Here is a 22330-nt window from a genome sequence, read left to right on the forward strand (position 1 = left end):
AAATCAACTCTCCCTGTCAATTAAAACCATGAATAAAAATTGGAAGGTTCTCCAGAGTGGAAAAGACTTTCAAAGTAATGCCTGTGTGCAGTACATTCATAGCTAATGAGCTGTTTTATACATTTAGTCATAATACAGTGTTCTAAATATTTGAACATTCAAAAGTTTCTACATTATATTCAATATAAAGATTTTTTTTAATTTCAGAAAATGCAAAATTTGCATGAACCACAATTCCAAATATATCAATATTAACAATCCACTTAAGATATTTAAATCTATATTTAAAAATATAACACTGCATTACAAATATTCTTCACATTCCATGGCTTTCAGTGTCAAATTTACAAACTTTTATTAAATGATCAAAAACATCAGGCTATAGAAGAACAGTTTTAATTAAAATTTAATTGGTATACAAGTAGTATTTAAATAGACAGGTATGAAAAAAAACACTTTAACACCTAACTTTATGAAGCACATCATAAACGAATCTAATAATTAACACCTGAAAATGTTCATATACTTGCAGCCTTATTATAAGAGTATTTTTCACATTGCAGATGTCTTGTTCTATATTACTGATACTTTAATGTATATTCTTAAATGTGCTTTCGAGATTTCTATGTTTCTGTACTGACTAAGTGCATGAAGTGATAGATTTTTATGTAAGCACATGACTAGCAGATAAATATCTGACCAGAGGCATGTATAAGGCATGTTAAGTACCAGCAGTGGTGGCACTCTGATGGAAGGCAATTAGTTTTCCTTTGAGGATCATATCTTGTTATTAAATACCCAGCCGTCTGCTTGGTGGGGAGCCAGAACAAAGAGCTGTGGAGTCTGTGGTTAATCCAACCTCACGGATCTCAGCAGGTGTCGCTGTGGAGTCCAGCCAATCCTACTTAGCATGGGCAACCTCAGTTACAAAAACCGGAAGCTTAATTAGCCGGGGGGAGGGGAAACCCCAGGAAAGGCCTACTGAGAAGCATCATCTGGAATTACAGTGGCTCCTACCCTGCCTTACTTAACAACTAATGGAAGCAGAGAGTCAGGTGACTTGCCTAAGGTGACAGAAAGAACCAAGAGCTAGCAACCCAGCCTTTGTTAAAAAAGACCACCGGGAAGCTGTAGAACAGCTTTATAGCTGAAGAAATAAGGGAACAAAGGAATTCTCAGTTCCACGCACTCAGAGCCAATGTGTCATTACAGCACAAAGCAGCTAGTATAAAACGTAGTGTCAGGATGAATGGCAGATTATTAAAAAAGAGTTTCTCACCTATTTAGCTGTGGCTTTTGTTTCTTTGGAACATGACCCTCTGGCAAAAGTGGCTTGTGGTCTGGAAGCAGTCCTTGAAAAGCAATTGGCAAATGAGAGATTACACCAATACTGAATACTTTTCTTTAACAGTGTATAATAATTCTGAGGTGGTGTACAGTAGTTCCCACACTGCAGGGTGGCCTAAGAGAATTCAAAGAAGAAAATGAAAACAAACTGGCAGACCAAGTGTAAACTTAACGTATGCTTTAATTTCTGAATTGTAAATTAAAGATATTTTGCTATAAGTTTTTTAGGTATTAAGTTTCTAATTACATGTGTGACAACTATATGACATCCGTGACAGACAGAGAAAGTGACTGGCCAAAATATCATTTGTATTCCATAAACGATCAATGAAGAATCACTACACGTGTGCAGAATTTTTTTTTCTGTGCATTCATCCTACAACAAGAATTCCCAACCAGGTTTAGCCTGTAACTGAAGCTCATTTTAGTGAATCATAAATTCCATAAATCTGTGAAAAAATGGCTTTGACTGAAAATATGGCCACTTATCTTCAGGACTTAAAACATTAGTGTAAATATTGCATTCTGGTACATTTCTTGCAATCCATTTATCAATTTAACAATCAGACTGACGTGTCGGCCTGCCTCACCAGCTCTGTGTGCCATTTTCACGCACACTTCGATCTTTCGGTGCTCTTCTGTGCACAGTCCGGTGACACGGCGAGGCAGCATCCCCCCATCCGACCGGATGAACTGGCTGAGCAGCAGCACATCCTACAATCCAACGGAAGAGGACAGTATAGCGAAGGATCTGTTTCCCACTGTGCTCATTCTAGAGCTTTGGAGCTTCAAAAGAAAGTGTAATAATGAAGGTTTTGTCTGACATGAACATCAAAAGCTAGATTTGCTTGCTAGCAAATGTTCTTTATTCTAGTATGTCCTATAGGGTCTTAGAAGAATCTTGTTTCAAGCATCATTTTTTTTTGTCTCAACATTCTTTTAGTACGAATGAATCCACATCTAGCACATTACAGATTTCTTTATCGCTATCCTTTACATGATAATGCTGTTTTCTTGTAATGGTACTTGTGCAACTTTGTTACGTGAAAACTGCATCCCCTGAGATGGAGGATAATTACAAATTAAGTTAATGTTTGTTTATAACATTCACTGGCTTGCTTCATCTTGTTTAGGGATGATTACTTGATTAATTCATCCATCCATTTTCTAATCAATTCATTCAATTCAGTATTGTAGGGGAGATGGATCCATGCCCAGCAAGCTACAGGCGCATGGTGGGATACACCCTGGATGTTTATAGTGTTTTTAAAATAAATCTTAATTATGCCAAGATTACAGACAGGTCTTAAAAATACCCATTTCTCCATAATAAATCAAACTTTTTTACATTACATCTTCATTCACCTGAATGCCAAAATACCAAACACGTAGTCAGTATCCTAAGCAGTTTGTCACAGATTTGTATTTTTGAATTCTCATTAACCAGAAAAATGAAACACTGTACTAGCCAGTGCTACTCAGAACTCTCAAATTACAGGTGCTAAGCATTCGGGGAAAGACAGAGTTGAACGGAGAACTAGCTAATAAAAAACAGATGGTACAAATAAGAGGTGAATGCTGAAATCAGGTAGATGTAATCAATTAACTCTTCCCAATTCATGTCAATAAGAACAATTCTGGCACTGTATAAAAAAATAGGAGGACTAGCAAACACTGAAAATGAAGAGCTGAAAATGAAATTGAAAAAGAGATAAAATTCAAGACACCTGGCAGATGAAGTTTAAAGTAAACAAGTGCAGGGTATTACATGCAGGTAACAAAAACAATCTATAAATACAAAAGGGGAAACTTGAGCTTGAAGAGGCTATTTAGACTCAATCTTGATGCAAAAGACTTACTGCAGTTGTTTATGTTCACACATGATTTACTTATTCTAGATAATGTGGGGAAGCAACAAATAAGGCAAACAAAATTAGGACTTTTAGTTAAAAGAACAATTTAAATAATTGTAAGTTATTTTAAAATAAAATAAAAAGTCTACAATGCACTAGCAAGATCTAATCTAGAATAAAGTGGATAGTCTTGGGCAGCATATTCTAAAACAATAATACTGCTCTGCACAGAATAAGAGCATAAGAAGAAGTTACAAGTGAGAGGAGGCCATTAGGAGACTCATGTGGACAGCAATCCTCTGGGTAAAGACATTTCTTCTGTCCTCAGCTTCAATGGGTCCACAATCACAAGGTTGAAGGCCCAAATAAAAACAATTACAATCATTCATGCAAGATGTTTTTTATAGTTGTACTAAAAGTGATTTTTAAAGTTAATGTTTGTTAATATCCGTTAGTTTGTATGTTAAATGTGAAAAGGAAGACTATTGTTAATTATAGGCGGTGAATGACGTGGAAAATGCCATAGATGCATAGTCATGTGTCTACAAAGGATCTAGACTGCCCTACCATCCTTGGTCGTTCTGGCGTTTTAAATGGCATTTATTTTAAGTCTCATAAGTAACATAGCAAATACATTCCTTAATTAGGCTTAAAGTTGATTATGAAAATGTAGACTTATATTAAATACATCACTGAATGTTGACCTGAAAGATTGACAATTTTATTGTAAAAAATTATTTCAAAAATAATTTACAGTTTTTTTGCACTGAATTTAATTTGAAAGATTTTTCCCCACAGCAGTTTATTTTTAGATTTTATTGATTTTAGACTTTATACAATATAAACATTTGGTTAAACATACAATATAAACATATTTTATTTATTAAAAGATAAATGCGATGATGGGATGATTGGTGTGTGCAGCATATACACGTATGGTATACACAGATGCCAGCTGCGCCCATTTTATAATAAATTAAGTTAAAATTTTAACATGCATTCTTGAGGGATGTCAAATGAAAAACGTGCAAATTAAAAGTGCAGAAATTAAGACCAACTTGTCTTTAAAATCCTCAAAGGTACTGACCTAGTCGACACAGTTGACATCTTCAGAATAAACAGTGAAACACTAACAAGAGGATTCAAGTGGAAACTATGTGAAAAGTGCATTTAAAACAAAGAAAAGGAGCCCGGGTATGCTGTTGCCTCTTTCAGGAAATTGCTGGATGGGATCCTTGAATTAGCTTACCACCGAATGACCCTAGGAAAATTGCCTCGTCTTATTTTTAACCTTTTGTATGTTCTGAATTTAGAGGTTCAATGTTTCAGAGTCTAACGTTTCAGAGTCTAAAGTTGGAAGGTTTGCAATGAAGGGTAATGCAGCTAACTTGTCTAATAACCACATTCTCATTTTTTCCAGTGTTTCAATATAAACAGATGATCTTTGCATCTGTATGAAGAATAACAGTAGATGTCACAATGGCTGAAAATCAATAAGGCTAAGTACTTTGCCTATTTCATGCCTTCTTCGCAAGTTATACATTTAATTTTGACAGTTTAAATGATGACAAGTCTTCCAATTAATTTCTCTTGTGGCTGAAATAATTACTATTTTTCTAGTCCATGTCTTCTTAGATTTGCTTTGGCTTAAGACACTACATGCACAAGTTAAATTCTAAACCTTGTGCATGCAATCTCACAAATATTTTGGGGTTGGGCTACCATTTTCCACCAGCTGTTAAATCAGAAAGTCAACTTAAAAAATCAGTTTTAACTTCATTTGGTATTATATCCACACAAAAGATGTTAAAAAAGTTATGCAGATATGTGCTGATCTCCTCTGTCTCTGTAGATTTTCTACTTTTACAAACTGCTCCCTTAAACTAATATGCATCTCAGAGTCAAAACCTATGGGTCAGAGACTGGTGCTCAGCCAAAAAGTGGGGATTTGATTTGACAATGACAGCTGGTTAAATTAAAGGTGCTATTACTGTAGTATTTTAAACAGATGGGTGTCTTCAAGGGTGATAAAGAGAGGAAAAAAGGAGAGCTATCACATTTAGCACTTTAAATGTGAATTTAAATTTATGGTGTTAGAAGAATCTCCCTCAGTCATTTTCTATTAGGGAAAAATGTAATTTTATTTAAAATTTGAAACAACACAGAAAAAGGAACTCTCCAGATTGTCTCAAGCTCTTATTGTTAATTCTTTCCGATAGAAGTAATCCAAACTTGCCTGGTAAATATAAGAACTCATGCATGGTACATGGATGATTTATGGGTGGCTATACCTAGTAGTTGAACACAAGCCAGAAATATCCTAACAAAGGAAAAACAAGCAATATTAAACACTCACTTCAAATAATATAGTGTTTTATACAACTTTCAACCCTCATCTCAAAGTTTGAAGTAAGCAACTGTTAAAATGTAATCACGAAAAGTTTTATTTTACTTTGGATTTGAAAGTGACTCCTTATGTGACACAATTATGTTATAATTTATTTTAAGTCTCTGGTATGGAGCTTGTGTTTCATCACAATAAATGAATGTTACCATTACAAAGCATAATATAAAAAATGATTATATCTTTCAAATTAAATCTCAATTTTCAAAATTTATAATTTTTAAATATAATTTAATAAGATACTGTATTGATCCCGTGAGGGAAATTGTTAAAATTTCCCTAAAAAAAACAGGACTATAAAAGAAAAATGTATACTGTGACAAACAATCTTGCACATCTTTTAACAGCAACATGTGAGATAAAGAAATGTGTCAAGATCACAGAATCAAATTCTTCTGGGGATATTAGTCCTTGATTTTATTCTGAAACCAAATTTCTGTGCAAAAAATTAACTTTACTTTTACAAGAAGTGAGAAAAACAGCTAAAAGCCTGATACGTCTCTTTTTCAGACACAATCCTGAAAGAATGTGTAAATATTTGTAACATTTTTCCATTTTAATTTTGTTTCAATGCCAAAGTTTAGAAAATCAATCACACAGTAATATCAAACAGTGTCAAAATGTATGTAGTTTAAAATAAAACAAATTATAAGTAATTTTATTTAGATAAAGAAGAGAGAATAATAAAAAATAAACTTGTTTTGGAAACAATGGTTGCACCTCAAGGTCAGTTCATTTTCTATCAACTAGTTGAACCTAATGAGAGGAAGCATGGTGATATTAGATATTATAGTAAAATTTGCATTTCTGCCTTGCAGCCCTGGGGCCCTGAGTTCAGTTCAGTTTGTATATTCACCCCATGTTTCTGTGGGTTTCCCCTGGGTAGTCCTGTTTCTTCGCACAGTCCAAAGACATACTAGTAGGTTAACTGGCTTCTGTAATATTGGCCCTGGTGTGAGTGTGTGTTTGTGTGTCTGCCTGTGATGGACTGGCATCCCATCCAGGGTGTATCCTGCTTTGCGCCCACTGCTTGCCAGGATAGGCTCTGGCTCATCCATGTCCCTGTATTGGAGTGGTTACTGATTTTAGATTTGCCAAATGGCAAGTCAAATTTGGTGGTTGTTAATACCCAATTTAATATGTAGTTAACAATATTCCCACTCATGTGATCATGCGACCATTATGCTGAAATACATAGCTAGTTAGAACTCCTGCTGCAGACCCTGATTATAATTTATATTGTACCACACTCTGCTTTTTATTATATTTGTGTTGTTGTACGATGTTGTTTTTTCTCTTACCAAGCAGAGTATGAAGGAATCAGACGCACCTGTGCTAGCTAAAATAACCACTCTGCTCATGTAGCAAATGGATCAGAATCACCTCTTGTTAGAAGGATGTGACAAACTTGTGAATTGTCACAAGAGATGTAGACACAATTGCTGAAATACTCAAATCTCTATTATTCATGTTAGAGGACTGCTTTTGGAGCAGTAGCTTCTCCAAGGCAAGCTTTCATAGTTGGACTGCAATCATTCACTTTGGCAATCATTTAGCTATCATAGTGGGATTCCCAGAAAGAAATCAGAGGGATGATCCAGACAGATTCTTGGATAGGACAAAACCTGCAAGGCTTCCAGGTTTGAAGCAGTGTGGTTGGGTGGTGGAGACAAAGTGTTTATTTCTTCTGTTACATTAATAGATGACTAATTTTGTGAAAGAACAGACAATATGGCCCTGTTCACTGCTGAGAAATTTGTGCCATCATTTTACCTCTGACTCAGTAACTGAAAAAGAAACATGCTTTTCTAGGAGTGAGGACATCACTGAGAGGGCTAGCATTCAGTCCTTTTTATTGTACCCTGCACAAGGGTCTCAGTAATGGCTGTACCATTTTTCTTCAGTGCAGGAAGCAGAGGAAGCCATTACATCAGAAGGGCTCCTTCTGAAAACATCTCCTTTTTCAAAGACCCTGATGTTTCCCATTGTATTTTCTTCTTGTAAGTGCACATGGATTTACGACCCAGTGTCAGATACTTTCCTCCTTTTTTCTACTTTTAATTTTGACTGACTTTTGGAAACATGAGAGTGATGTCAGCTCAGACTTTTTCACTAAAGTCACTAAAGGCTCTTAGATCAGAGATTTCACAGTCTATATTTTTGTATTTTGTATAGTGTCGTTTTCATCCAGGCTGACGCCTGACCCCCTTGTACTTGTTCTTTTATGGCTTCGATATGCATTTTTTTCTAATTCTTGCTTGTATGAATGCCACTTACAATGTTCTGGATCTTTAGGATTTTTTTCAGAACAATTTACCGTATTAGCATCACAACTGTACAAATCTCATTCGAACATAAATACCGAACTGGAAAATGTGTTGCTTTTTCGAGATCACAACTAACGTTTCCTGAGGCCACTGCATTGGAAATCAATGTAATTGGAAATTATTTTAGGTTTCCTCTTAAAAATCACATTTAAGTTCTGATATATACTGTAGATCTAGTCAAAATTAGTACTCAAAACAAGTGGCAGTCAATGCTTCCCATTGTTAGCTGCCACATACTCCTCAGCATCCAATTTTCTCATTTATATGTGAATTACCACTTCACAAGTCATGCAGTTTCCCAATCCTCTTCAATATACCATCTCCATAACAAAATGGAATATGCTTCTAGTTGATACTTAGTAGTTTAATGCTTCCTCGTTCTCCCTCTGAGTTTACTAGGATAGAGCGAAGTGTGCTTCACCACAAGTGTGCTACTGTATGCTTAAACTAAAGTAAAGGTGTTTGTGTTTAGACAAGACAAAATATGAACATTTTGGTCTAAATGCAAACCCTTATGTCCGCCACAAGCCCAGCACAGTATATCTCACAGTCAACACCTATTACTAGCTCCTACTGTCAAGCATGGTGGTGGCAGAATTATGTTAAAGGGCTGCTTGTCTTCAGCACGAACTGGGAAGCTTGTCAAAACTGAGCAGAAAAACGGATGGAGCACATTAGAGGCTAATCTTAGTGGAAGCAGGGGATGAAAATTCACCTTTCAGCATGAAAATGACCCAAATCCATAAGCTATTCCCAAACAACTTCAACTCTTCCCATAAAATTACATCAAGCTGGTGTGCAAAGTTGCTAGAAACCTACCCAAAAAGACTTGCAACTGTAATTGCTGTAAAATGTGCTTTGACCAAGTATTGGTCGTAATATTTACTGTATGCAATCAACAATTTGTTTTCTTTGTGGATTTTGTCGACATTTGACTTCTTTTACCTAGCAATGAAGCATTGAAGTTTTAATGAAAAATATAAGTTTCAAAATGTGTACATAGTATACATAATTTGAACTTTCAGAAAACGTGAAAAGGGAGTTAACATTTTTCAAAATCCCTGATAATGATGGGTTGTCCTTCTACGTTAACTGCACATTTTCTGTCTGTATAACGTTATCTCTTTTTCTTTCATTAAGCAGGAAAGGACTTGAGAGAAAACTAACCTGTAGACTGCATCTAGCAAAAAAGGCATATTATAGTTTTTTTTAATAATTTGGAATAAAGACACTTACATTACAGTTTTATGCCAAGCAATAATCATTTTATGTGGTAAACATATCATTTACTCTTACTGTATGTCTAAGTCATACTCACAATCTAGCATCTTGTAATAAAATTATTACTTCTAATCCAATTTAGACGAGAAACACACCCAGTATATATTTATCTGCAGGCATTTGAATATTTCCATCCTGTCACACTATTGGGAAGATGGACTATGAAAGAAATGCTGCAAGACGATTATGAAAACATTAGGTTAAGAAAGGCCACAAACAAGAATTCAATAGCCCACCACTTAATTAAAAATACATTTTTTATCATTTAGCTCTTAAAACGCTATATGTGAGGTCAAAAATAAAATTCAAAAAGATTAACAATACTTATGTTGCAGTGTCCCTAAAGTCCTTTAGAACAAATCCAGAACATCTATTAACCTTTTGATTGACCCTGTAGACAATACAAAGTACAGATGCAGCCATTCAAAATGGGTGAGGTATTTCGCGGCATACCCCGGTGGGCGTGTCGCAGTATCACGCAGTGTCACGCGGTGTCACGTGGCGTCACGTGGCGTCACGTGGTGTCACGTAGTGTCACGTAGTGTCACGTGGTTAATCACGCGTCATTTGACGCTCTGCCGGAAACTATCCGGCGTCACCTTGTAAAACCGCCAGGGGGAGCTTAACCTCTCATGTACAGCATTTGAGCCTTTAATTTTGAACTGTGTATTACAGCATGTTAATCATCAGTCATTAAAATGTTGGTATATTTTATGAAAGCAAGATTGGTCAGTTGGACAAAAGTACACAACCTACCTTTATCAGAAATATTTATGCATCAAAGCCTTTACCGAAGATATTACTAATAGTATTAATAATGGATGACTTTGGACAAGCTGTATACTCAAAGTATAATTTCTTTAGCACTTTTGTACAAGCACTTGGAATCTGTCCAAGCCATACTTTGTCAGGCATTTTGTTTTACTTCAACGGGCATAAAAACTCCCTTGCTTTTAACAGAGCGTTCCATAATTTCTAACTACGAAAATGATTTAAACTGCGACACTTATCATTCACCAAGAGCTCGAAATATCACAAGGATCCTCTAGAGCACAGCAAAGACTGTATTAAAAGAATCGCGTATCTCAAGAAATTAATAAGATATAATTATATTCGTGTAATTCGTATAATTATATAATGCCAGCGAACTCTTGTTTTTATGTCCACTATAACTACGCTGGGCAAATGCCCAGTTCATCTGGCATTTTCTTTTACGCTGCGGGCATTCTCCTGGTCTGTGTCTTCTAGGATATAATGCCAGCGAACTCTTGTTTTTATGTCCACTATAACAGACAATCTCCTTTGCTTTTAACCGAGCGTTTAATAATTTCCTAAAATGAAAATGATTTACTTTATTTCCCTCACGGGATCAATAAAAGTATCTATCATCTGTCTAAACTATGGGACAGAATTCTGGGGTCTCCCCATACCAGAGATTATGGTAGGGCTTCAGAATGGTGATTGGCTGACACCATCTGACACCCCTCTGATTGGAGAAAAAAGACGTGCTGGTTTGCTATACATACAGTACTGTACCAGGAAGAGGATTTCTTTCTGTTCGAAACGTGTATTTTAAAAGTTTAAGAAGTAAAAACCTTACAGCGTACACAGATTTCGTTATCTTTGTCTTATGCATAATAATGTTCACCGCTCTGTCTAGCAAATTGATAATAAACTTTATTTTATATAGCGTTTTAAACAAATAAGTAATAAGATTGCTCATAAACCTAATCACTTGCTTTTTCTTTTTATTTAGGCTCAGATTTCAACTATAGATCGTATTATTAATAACCATAATAACAACCAACCAACAAAAACAACCATATAAACATAATACCAACCAAAAACATAGATAACGACCACAATACAAAATCAAATATATCAAACAATTATACTCTTGCAAATTCCTCCAATTATCATAATCCCGCCCCTTATGCAAAACCAAACCCTCCTCCCATCCCAGTTTATCCTCTTTATCATCCTCAAAATCTACCTCGATTTTCAACTTAAAGCATTACTGCTTACTAGGTTTTTGAGGGGGGGGAGGTGTCTTTCGCTGGAAATTTCGCCTGCTTCTACTTTACTCAACCCCCTCTCTGCCGGAGTGCTGGCTGTGACGAATTAAACCGGTTTCACAGGTATTTTCAAAGTAGGAAGTACAGTGTTAAGTGGTAGCTGGGCTCCTCAAAAGAATCGCTTTAACATGCTAATGCGTTGGTTTAACAGTCCCGGGAGTGGCAAGCTTCCAATGTCAACTCGACTCGATTGGAAGACAATGAATGTATTTTAGCCCTAAATGAATTAATAGCAAACATGGTTTACATAAAATACATTTTTCCAAGAAAGTTTATAATAATATGATCTATAGTTGAAATGTGAGCCTAAATAGAAAGGAAAAGCATTTTCAGAGAGCAATCACGCTGTGTTTATGTAGAAAAAGTGATTAGGTTTATGAGCAATCTAATTACCTATTCGCTTAAAACACTATATAAAATAAAGTTTATTTAGAGATGAATGATCAGTCGCAGTTTAAATAATTTTCGTAGGAGGGCTTGGACAGATTCCAAGTGCATTTTTACAATTTACGTTGCAATTTAGAGCTTTCTGGCAAGAGGAGACACCCAAATTATAATGTAACATAGATACGCGATTAAAAAAGATTTTTTTTTGAATCCCCGGCGGAACACACTCCATAAGAATCAGCGCTTTTATACAGTATATCGCTTTTAAACACATATATTTAAACACGCGTTTACGATTTAAATCAAAATAAATGTTTATTTTGTAACGCATAGGTGACTATTCATTGTTATTAAAAAGACTTAAATTCGATCATGTTGTGATATTTAGAAATATAAATTTGTTTGGTGCGAGTGAGGTTTTATTTAATCTCTGACCAAGGGAAACGTTTCATTTTTTCAAAGAAATGTTTGTTAAAAAATAAAGTCATAGTTCCATGGGATTCAATCACAGACCATGTGACTTGGGAGTCAGGAAACTAACACACAGCGCCACCGGATTTAATAACGCAATAAAAACGCTATAAAATAATGTGACTAGGCACAGAACAAGTTTACAGCACAGTACAATAATAAATGCTGACCATGACTTTAGAAGCATAAATTACCTTACACTCAATTTAAACACAAGCTGTCTTTCTGTATGAACCTCTAAGCTGGTTCATACAGAGAATGTAGAAATGCATTAGCCTGATTATGATTAAAAAACACATAATTAAACACGCGTTTGCGATTTAAATCAGAACACGATTTTAATCAATATAAATGTTTATATTGTAACGCATACTGTCCAGCCTCCATTTCTCTATAAAACTTTACTCTATTGCACACACACACACAATAGAAGCAGGAACCGCTGTCAGAAGGGAAGAAGGTGGCTATTCATTGTTATCAAAAATGACTTAAAATCGATCATGTTGTGATATTTTGAAATATAAAAGTCAATTGATTGTCCATAATATCGCTATTCTATTTTTTCGAAGAAATGTTTGTTAAAAGAAAAGTCCAGCACCAGCTGGATTTGAACACACAACCTGTGCGTTGTTAGTCAGGCACGTAGACCAGTAGGCTACAAGACAACTCGCATGAACAGGGAGGCGAAACAGCCCTACACAGCCCTGTCGCAGTACACGAATATAATCATACCGTTATTAAATTCTTTAGATACGCGATTCCATATTATATTCCCTATTAATCAAATTCTAAAAGTATGCTTGTTGACTCCGGTATCTCTTTAGTTAAAGACTTCGATGCTTAAAATGTTTAGGGAGAAATGGAATACTGGTGTGTATTTTTTTTTTAAAGTACCAAGACCAGCTATATACAGTACTGTATGTTTATGTTCCAAAATTAATATCGTTTATGGCCTTCACACGCGTTACAGTATGCTCCTATTCTTTTTATGCTCAGCTACTAAGATTTCCCTTCAGTGGTAAAATTCAATATCTACAACGGGCACAGTAAAGACGTTTACTGTACAGTAAGTCTTTCTACGACAGACCAACGGACCACGAGTGCCCCTGTCGGTCAACCAATCACGCACCGCGGTACCCCGCGTCATCTTACGTCATGATACGCGACACTGCAGCCAATTACCTGCGGCACGTGTCTGTACCGCTCACTTTGAATGGCTGCATCTGTAGTTGATCTTTGCACAATGTTTTTTATACGTAATTTAGTCCCATAGCCAGAATTCTTCCTTTTATTTTCAATAACAACAACTAAGTTCAATACTGGGTGCCAGTAGAGTGCCAGTGAGCCGCAATCTAACCTGGCAGACAATGGGCAAAAGGTAGTGAAACAGCTGCAATGGAACCCCCATGCAACAAGGCTTTTACTGCATCAACAGCAAAACTTTAAGCCTGCACTGTCCTGTTCCCTAGCCTCATGGATATCAGCAGTCTAAACGTCCATATAAATTACATAAAAATAGAGCAGGATCAAGAGGTACCAGAAGGAAAGCAGAGACTCCCAATGCAGTGCCAGCAAACCTTTTAAGTCTGTCCAGATCCCTTTTTGCCACAGTGAAATACACATATTACAGTCATTTAGCAGCAACTGTACTAAATGTGAACAAGAAATATCCCTATTTGGGGATCGATCTGATGGTTAGAATTTCTGGTGGTATGATACAAACATGAGGAAACAAGATTTTATACAAAGATAAAGTTTTGTATAAAGTAAATCTACTGTCGCTTTTTATTTTGCCTGATCCGAGAAGGTTCCCCTTTATTAAGTGTGAGTCTTATGTTTCATTAGGGAAAGAGGAAAAATAAAAACCTATAAAATGATTGCCAAGAAAGGGAAAAGATCTTTGCTATTATATACTAAGTTTATGATTATGTGCTTAAAAGAGGAAACATTAAAAAGTTTTAATGAACATGCACAAGCGCATCTGAAGTTCACTATTAAATGATTAAAAAAACATATCCAAGTCAGTTTCTTTAAAACAGTCTTTATAATTTCTGTTCAATCTAAATCTTTTCAGTAGATTTAGAAGACCTTTATGTGAAAAACTGTATTGTAATGTTCACATAAAAGGAAAAGTAACAAAGAACTACGATCAGAAGGCAAAAAGATCATACAAAACAGGATATTTTAGGATATCAAAATACCTATTATGAATACTCAAATTTAAATACCCGTGGTTCAACAAAACAAATGAACAATGATGTAGGCGGTCTAGAGCTTGGGATAATGATGGAGTTACTGAAGATGAAAAGGAAATGTCTTACGTAATTAATTTATACGATGTTTACAGAAGTTCATTTAATAACATGCTTAACGTTACAGATGGCAACAATGCCCCTCTGGAAGACCTTTTTAATAGGTGAAACTGAAGTATCATATTAGAGGGATTAAGATCTTAAAGTTAAAACCAACAAGCCATCTGTTTCTGACAATATTTATTGTAATTCAGGAAAATGAAACCACTTATACTAAAGCAACTAATAATAATTATGGATTATAATTTTTAATAGATTTGCATACTGTCCGTTTATACTCTTTCACAAAGCAGAGCTTACACATCGGGAACTGGAAAATTCCAAAATAGCTGCCGTGACTTTTCAATTAGATTCTGGAACAATAGAATACAGAGTGACCTACCAGGATGTGTGATCAAATGATTTACAATTAATGGGTTAGTACAGGTAGAAGGGGGGGGGGGTGCAGAACCCTTTATGTGCCTGCCTGGGTATCTAACTCCTAATTGTACAGGTCCAATACAAATATTCACATGTCTTAATTATAGGTGTAAATAATAAGGGGGCATAATTGCCATAAAGATAATCTTTTCACTTTCACATAGCTGGAACATGAGAGGGGTCAGCAACACCATGTTGGCAGAACTCCAAAAATGTCAATATTATGTTATACTTGAGAAGTATGGCTTCAAGATGCTTGCACACCACATACCAGGGGTGGATGGGATGCAGACAGCATGAAGGCAATTGTTTAAAGTGTTTCTTATTTCTAGTTAAAATTTAAAAAAACACAAGAAAGGATAGAAATCAGAGGAGCCCAAAATTGCTTGTTGGTCCAAGGATCTCATTCAGCTGTGTCTTGAAAAAAGCCAGGGATCCTTTGACAACATGACTGGGTAGCTAGTTCCAGATTCCCACAATAATTTGTGTAAAACAAAAGTACCTCCTGTTCTCAGTTTTAAATGTACTTCCCCAGTAGTGATTTCCACTTGTATCTTCTGGTTCATGTTTCACTGTTGATACCCTACCATATGCACAGTGTGCTGCATGTTATAAAAACATCTTTCAAAGGTTCTTTTACTGCTACCCTATTCACCTTCCCATAAAAAAAGAAACTGAACAGATTGTTTTTCTTTATATTACTGACCATACAGTATATCATGTTTACAGAAGCAATAATGTTTGCTTAAGCTAATTTAATCTTTTTGAGTAAAAAAACTGTTTGCTGCAAATTCAGATCAAGAATCTAAAATAACAAGTCTTCCCATTTTACATTTCAATCAACAATCAGTATTTCATTAGCCAAAGTCCTTTACATTGTCAACACTATCTAAAAGCACTAAGTTGTTTTGCTGTGGAGAATGTGAACAACTAAGTGAATTTTTGTTGAGTTAAAAACTTTTTCCATGTTTCTATAATTATTTAAAGTTATGTTTACAAAAATATCATAATCTTCTTTTTAAAAAGACATTAGGGAGTTAAAAACATTGATACTGCATTTTTATGTTCCAGAGAGCAGAGATACGGATCTGTTTCGGTAGTGTGGGAACAATGTGAAATCACTTTCGAATAGTGGGCAATATTTCAGTCTTTACTGTAAAGGGGATTCTTGCTGTAAATGAAACCATAACTCACTGAACAGTACTTGAATACAATTACTAAAGTCTTTGTTCCAGCTCCAGACACAACTTGTTCCCAGGGTTTTCACATAAAAACCGTCTAGGGATTCTAGGGATTCTAGAGAAATAATCTGGCATGCTGCACTGAATTTGCAGCTATGTGCATATGGAGAAGAGTAGTGAAGGCATTCTGTGCACAAAAAGCATTGTGTGGCTTTGTAAAGATCCTACAACTGGTTATAAGAACAGGCTATTCAGATCTTGACAGACAACGCTAGAGCAACTACGGGTTTCAAAATAATCTTTTACTCCTTTACTAGTTTTACTGTGCTACCATTCCCGCACCTTTCCAAACCTGTTTAATGATTCTGTATATAGAATATGGATTGCATGAAAATTTCAATCCTCGTATATTACATCACACCCAAAGAATGACTAAACTTTAGCCAAACTTTAAACAGACACACTGAAGAGCTTTATTTTCAATACGTTATACCTAAAGAAGGGAGTACTACTTTTCATCAGATTTTTTACTTTAGTTGCCCAGAGCAGTAGGTAGATTGGAAGCAACACTATCAAAACTGGATCACAACAGAGCAAGTGTGGTTTACGTGTATCACACAGCTACTACCAGAAACATAAAACATCAGCCCAGGAAGTGGGGGAAATGGGCTGGCATTCTACTACATCTTTGGCTATGAAAACGCCGCTCACCACTGCCTAGTTTGACCCTGTCCAATGTATGTTCCCTGGCTAACAAGCAGGAGCTGCCTACTCTCATCTGCTCCAGATGAGGTGCTGGTGATTGCTCGATGATGTGTTTCACTGAGACATGACTCAACAGTACCAGATTCAGCTCTACACCAGCGGGACTTCTCCCTACACCAAGACTCACCCAGAAGGAGGGGCGGAGGAGTCTGTTTTTATGTGAACCTGAGGTGGTGTTAGTATACTAAATCTGTCTCGCAGTCTTGCTTACCAAACATAGAGACTCTTCTATTACTATTACCGGTGTACTTCATGTTGTAGCATGTGTCTTCTTTGGTCAGTCTGATCACAATGTGATCTTTCTCATTCCTAAATATTGCCAAAAATCGAAATCCACCAAACCATTATTCAGGACTATGAAACCATGGTCTTCCTCAGCTGTGGCCATGTAAAATGATTGTTTGGATAATACTGACTGGACTGTTTTTAGGGAGGCATGTTGTGACCTAGATGAATATACTTATACATTTAGCTCTTTGATAAAGTTTCTGACAATGAGTGCACTTTGTCTAAGACAGTGATTGTTATTGGTAATAACAATCTGTGATTAAGCAGGGAGTTAGGATGTTACAGTGAAAATAAAATTGGTAGATGAGACAACATTAGCAGATTTACAAATGATGAAACAGCATATAGACATGAGGTCAGTGCACTGGCCAAGTGTTGTAATGAGTATAATTATATAGCTCAACTCTAGTAAAGACCAAAGAGTTGGTGGTAGACGTTTGCAGAGCTGGTGGTGATCCGCCACCAGTTGTCGTTAATGGCCAGCTGGTAAACAGACTGGACTCCTTCAGGTTTCTTGGCATGACCATCTGTCAATCACTGAAGTGGGAAGTTAATACAGATGCAGCCATTCAAAATGCGCGGTAAAAACCCGCGGTATGGTAACCTACCCACAAGCCACCGCGGGGCACCGGAGCATACCGCAGGGCAAGTGATTGGCTGGCCAAAATGACCGACAGGGGCACTCGTGGTGCATTGGTTGGTAGTGCAAAGATTGAATCATTTAATGTCTTTACTGTGCACATTTTAATCCGCTTAGTTTTGAATATTTATATGGATTTTACCACTAAAGGGAAATTTTAGTAGCTGAGCATAAAAAGAAGAGGAGCATAACGCATCTGAAGGTCATAAACGATATTAATTTAAAACATTACTGTATGTATGTAAACTGTACTGTGTATGGCTGGTCTTGGTAGTTTAAAGAAAAAATACACACCAGTCTTCCATTTCTCCCTAAACATTTTAAGCATGAAAGTTTTATGAAACGGTACCCAAATATGCGATTGCTGTATAGAATGAATTTTAATTAAAAAAAAATATTTAACACGAACATTAAGCTGTTTACATCTTCCGCCTGAGAACAGTCACCCGTTGCTACCCAACGCAGAATGGTGATTGGCTGACACCATCTGACACCCCTCTGATTGGAGAAAAAAGACGTGCTGGTTTGCTATACCAGGAAGAGAATTTCTTTCAATTCTAAACGTGTATTTTAAAAGTTTAAGAAGTAAAAACCTTACAGCGTACACAGATTTCTAAACTGATCAGGATCGTTATCTTTGTCTTATGCATAATAATGTTCACCGCTCTGTCCAGCAAATTAATAATAAACTTTATTTTATATAGCGTTTTAAACGAATAAGTAATTAGATTGCTCATAAACCTAATCACTTGCTTTTTCTTTTTATTTAGGCTCAGATTACAACTATAGATCGAATTATTAATAACCATAATAACAACCAACCAACAAAAACAACCATATAAACATAATGGTGGTGCTGGACCTTCCAGTTTTATTTATTTTTTAATCGCGTAACATAAACATATTACCGTATGCAAACTGTACTGTATACAATATGTACATGTATATTTAATGTCTTAACTGTGCCCGTTTAAGTATTGAATATTCATATCTAATTTTACCACTGAAGGGAAATCTTAACATAAACATACAGTATATGGCTGGTCTCGGTACTTTAAAGAAAAAAATACACACCGGTATTCCATTTCTCCCTAAACATTGTAAGCTTCGAAGTCTTTAACTAACGTGATACCGGAGTCAACAAGCATACTTTTAGAATTTGATTAAAAGGGAATATAATATGGAATCGCGTATCTCAAGAAATTAATAACGATATAATTATATTCATGTTGCAAAAGAACTGCAACGGACATAAAAACTCCCTTGCATGGTTTCATTACGACCAGAATCGGTCTTGAGATATTTTTAACTTGATTTACAGTATTTGAGAGGTATGTCTTAACACCGATACTACAGTGCTTAAGTACTGCTCACGTATATGTTTCTAGGTTTATATTATGCATTTCATACGGTCAAATTACTTTTGAGCAATAAGAAGCGAGAAACGGTATGCGTTTTACTTTCGTTTTGTGCTGGGACCCGTGGATTGATTAGAGATATCAAGTACATACAAGTCATTTTTTAAATGTTGTAGTTCGTCTTGAAAAAATGTTACGAGTACATCATCTATCAACAATTACACAGGTTCTGTTTCCATATTGCGGATTTTGGTTACGTAATATTATTTTCTAGATTTCACGTTGTGAATATGATGGGATGTCTGATGGGATGTTTCTAAAAATCCACCCTCTGTAAAACGTCTTCTCTAGTTGTCCTGCATATGTATTCGCTAATGAAGCTGTGTGTTCTGAGCCTAGATCTCTACATTTCTGTATGAACCAGCTTAGAGGGCTAAAGACAGCTTGTGTTTAAATTGAGTGTAAGGCAATTTATGCTTCTAAAGTCATGGTCAGCATTTATCTTTGTACTGTGTTGTAAACTTGTTCTGTGCCAAGTCACATTATTTTATAGCGTTTTTAAAGCGTTATCAAATACGGTGTTACTGTAGTTTACTGAGTCCCATGTCACATGGTCTGTGATTGAAACCTGTAAAACCGGTTTAATTCGTCACAGCCAGCACTCTTCAGGTGTGAGGGTCTTCTGCTCAGAATGAAACGCTAAAATGTTTGTGTATATTCTAATGGTAGTGGGGGCGGGGTGTGTGGGAATAAGTTTGGTTGAAACATTTTCTCTGAAAGCATTTTCTTCTTGTAACCGATCTTGTTACAGCATGTTACAGTTTACTATTATTAACCATATTAATTTTAAGTGCTTAATGTAAAATCTTGTAAAAATATATTTTCATTGTTCAAATATACATTAAGTCTGACTATCATATAATAAGTTAAATACAAAACTAAAGAAAAAATAGGGTTAAATATAATTCAAAATATTTTGCTAACAATGTTAACTGTTTATGAATAATAAAATGTATTAACTAAGGAGTAGGATGGCACAGTTGTTAGTATGTTTTTTGTTTTTTTTTAACCCAATCTCCGGGAAACCATTAGTACGATGGTGAATCGGAGATTCTCAACCCTTGCTGCGTACGACTGGAAAAGAATTCGTGATCGGATCAACGAAATGCTTCGTAGGAGGAGGCAGTCTTTTCCTCTTGTCTAACAGTCTGTCCACAAACAAAACATTCCTGTTAGACAAGAGGAATTGAAAAAAAAACAATGTTGTCAATGAAAACCGGTGTGTGTGTCTCTCCCTGCTGGATGTCCCTCTCACAAACTGCTGAATGAATAAAATAATTTTATTGAAAACGAGTTTGCGATTGTCTGGTCTTTAAATTCTGTAGATACGCGATTCCATATTATATTCCCTTTTAATCAAATTCTAAAAGTATGCTTGTTGACTCCGGTATCGCGTTAGTTAAAGACTTCGATGCTTAAAATGTTTAGGGAGAAATGGAATACTGGTGTGTATGTTTTCTTTAAAGTACCGAGACCAGCCATATACTGTATGTTTAAGTTCCAAAATTAATATCGTTTATGGGCTTCACACGCGTTGCAGTATGCTCAGGCACTAAGTAAAAGGAGATGCTTCGTATTGCTTGACTAATTTTAAAAACTAAGTTATAAATATAAAAATTGCAGGCGCTGCTCTGGTGCGTCGGCTCCTACACAGTGCCTGTCTGCCGTAAGCGTTACAATATACATACAGTACCCAACACTGCTTGTACCCATCTGTCATGTAAATAAAACACCTTGAATTGAATTGAATTGAGGGGAGAAGGGGGGGATACTAAAGCCAATACTGGCTCAATGGGCTTTGACGTGCTAATGCGTTAACGGTCCGGGTGTGGCAGGCTTCCAAATGTCAACTCGACTCGATTAGAAGACAATGAACGTATTTTAGCCCTAAATGAATTAATAGCAAACATGGTTTACATAAAATACATTTTTCCAAGAAAGTTTATAATAATACGATCTATAGTTGAAATCTGAGCCTACTTTAAAAATAAAGGAAAAGCATTTTCAGAGAGCAATCACGCTGTGTTTATGAAGAAAAAGTGATTAGGTTTATGAGCAATCTAATTACCTATTCGCTTAAAATGCTATATAAAATAAAGTTTATTTAGAGATGAATGATCAGTGTCGCAGTTTAAATAATGTGAGTCAGGAAACTAACACAGCGCCACCGGATTTAATAACGCAATAAAAACGCTATAAAATAATGTGACACAGTACAGCACAGTACAACAATACTGACCATGACTTTAGAAGCATAAATTACCTTACACTCAATTTAAACACAAGCTGTCTTTCTGTATGAACCTCTAAGCTGGTTCATACAGAAAATGTAGAAATGCATTAGCCTGATCATGATTAAAAAACACATAATTAAACACGCGTTTGCGATTTAAATCAGAACACGATTTAAATCAATATAAATGTTTATATTGTAACGCATACTGTCCCGCCTCCATTTCTCTATAAAAATTTACTGTTGCACACACACACACAATAGAAGCAGGAACCACTGTCAGAAGGGAAGATATATTCAAAATATCGCAAATATCGATCATGTTGCGATATTTTGAAATATAAAAGTCAATTGATTGTCCATAATATCGCTTACCTATTTTTTCGAAGAAATGTTTGTTAAAATAAAAGTCCAGCACCAGCTGGATTCGAACACACAACCTACCAGTTGGAAGTCACGCACCTAGACCAGTAGGCTACAAGACAGCTCGCATGTTCAGGTAGGCGAAACAGCCTTACACAGTCCTGCCGCAGTACACGGATATAATCATACCGTTATTAAATTCTTTAGATACGCGATTCCATATTATATTCCCTTTTAATCAAATTCTAAAAGTATGCTTGTTGACTCCGGTATCACGTTAGTTAAAGACTTCGAAGCTTACAATGTTTAGGGAGAAATGGAATACCGGTGTGTATTTTTCCTTGTGATATTTTAAGCTCTAGTTGAATGATAGGTGTCGCATTTTAAATCATTTTCGTAGCTAGAAATTATGAAACGCCCTGTTAAAAGCAAGGAAGTTTTTATGCCCCGTTGAAGTAAAACAAAATGCCTGACAAAGTATGGCTTGGACAGATTCCAAGTGCTTGTACAAATGTGCTAAAGAAATTATACTTTGAGTATACAGCTTGTCCAAAGTCATCCATTA

At 35.9% G+C, this 22330-nt stretch overlaps 1 protein-coding gene across 1 annotated transcript in view; it reads right to left on the reverse strand.

Moving 5' to 3' along the window:
- The window catches only part of mrps18a (mitochondrial ribosomal protein S18A), a 47033-nt gene that overhangs the window by 12392 nt on the left and 12311 nt on the right, over positions 1–22330 (reverse strand). Inside the window, exons 4-5 of the mRNA XM_088624788.1 lie at positions 1938–2061; positions 1280–1352 (exon numbers count right to left, since the gene is read on the reverse strand). Coding sequence (XP_088480914.1) covers positions 1280–1352; positions 1938–2061 — 197 coding nt within the window. The remainder of the gene's footprint in view (positions 1–1279; positions 1353–1937; positions 2062–22330) is intronic.

Source organism: Lepisosteus platostomus, chromosome 3 (genome assembly GCF_059453375.1).
Source record: "Lepisosteus platostomus isolate fLepPlt1 chromosome 3, fLepPlt1.hap1, whole genome shotgun sequence".
Classification (NCBI taxonomy): domain Eukaryota; kingdom Metazoa; phylum Chordata; class Actinopteri; order Semionotiformes; family Lepisosteidae; genus Lepisosteus; species Lepisosteus platostomus.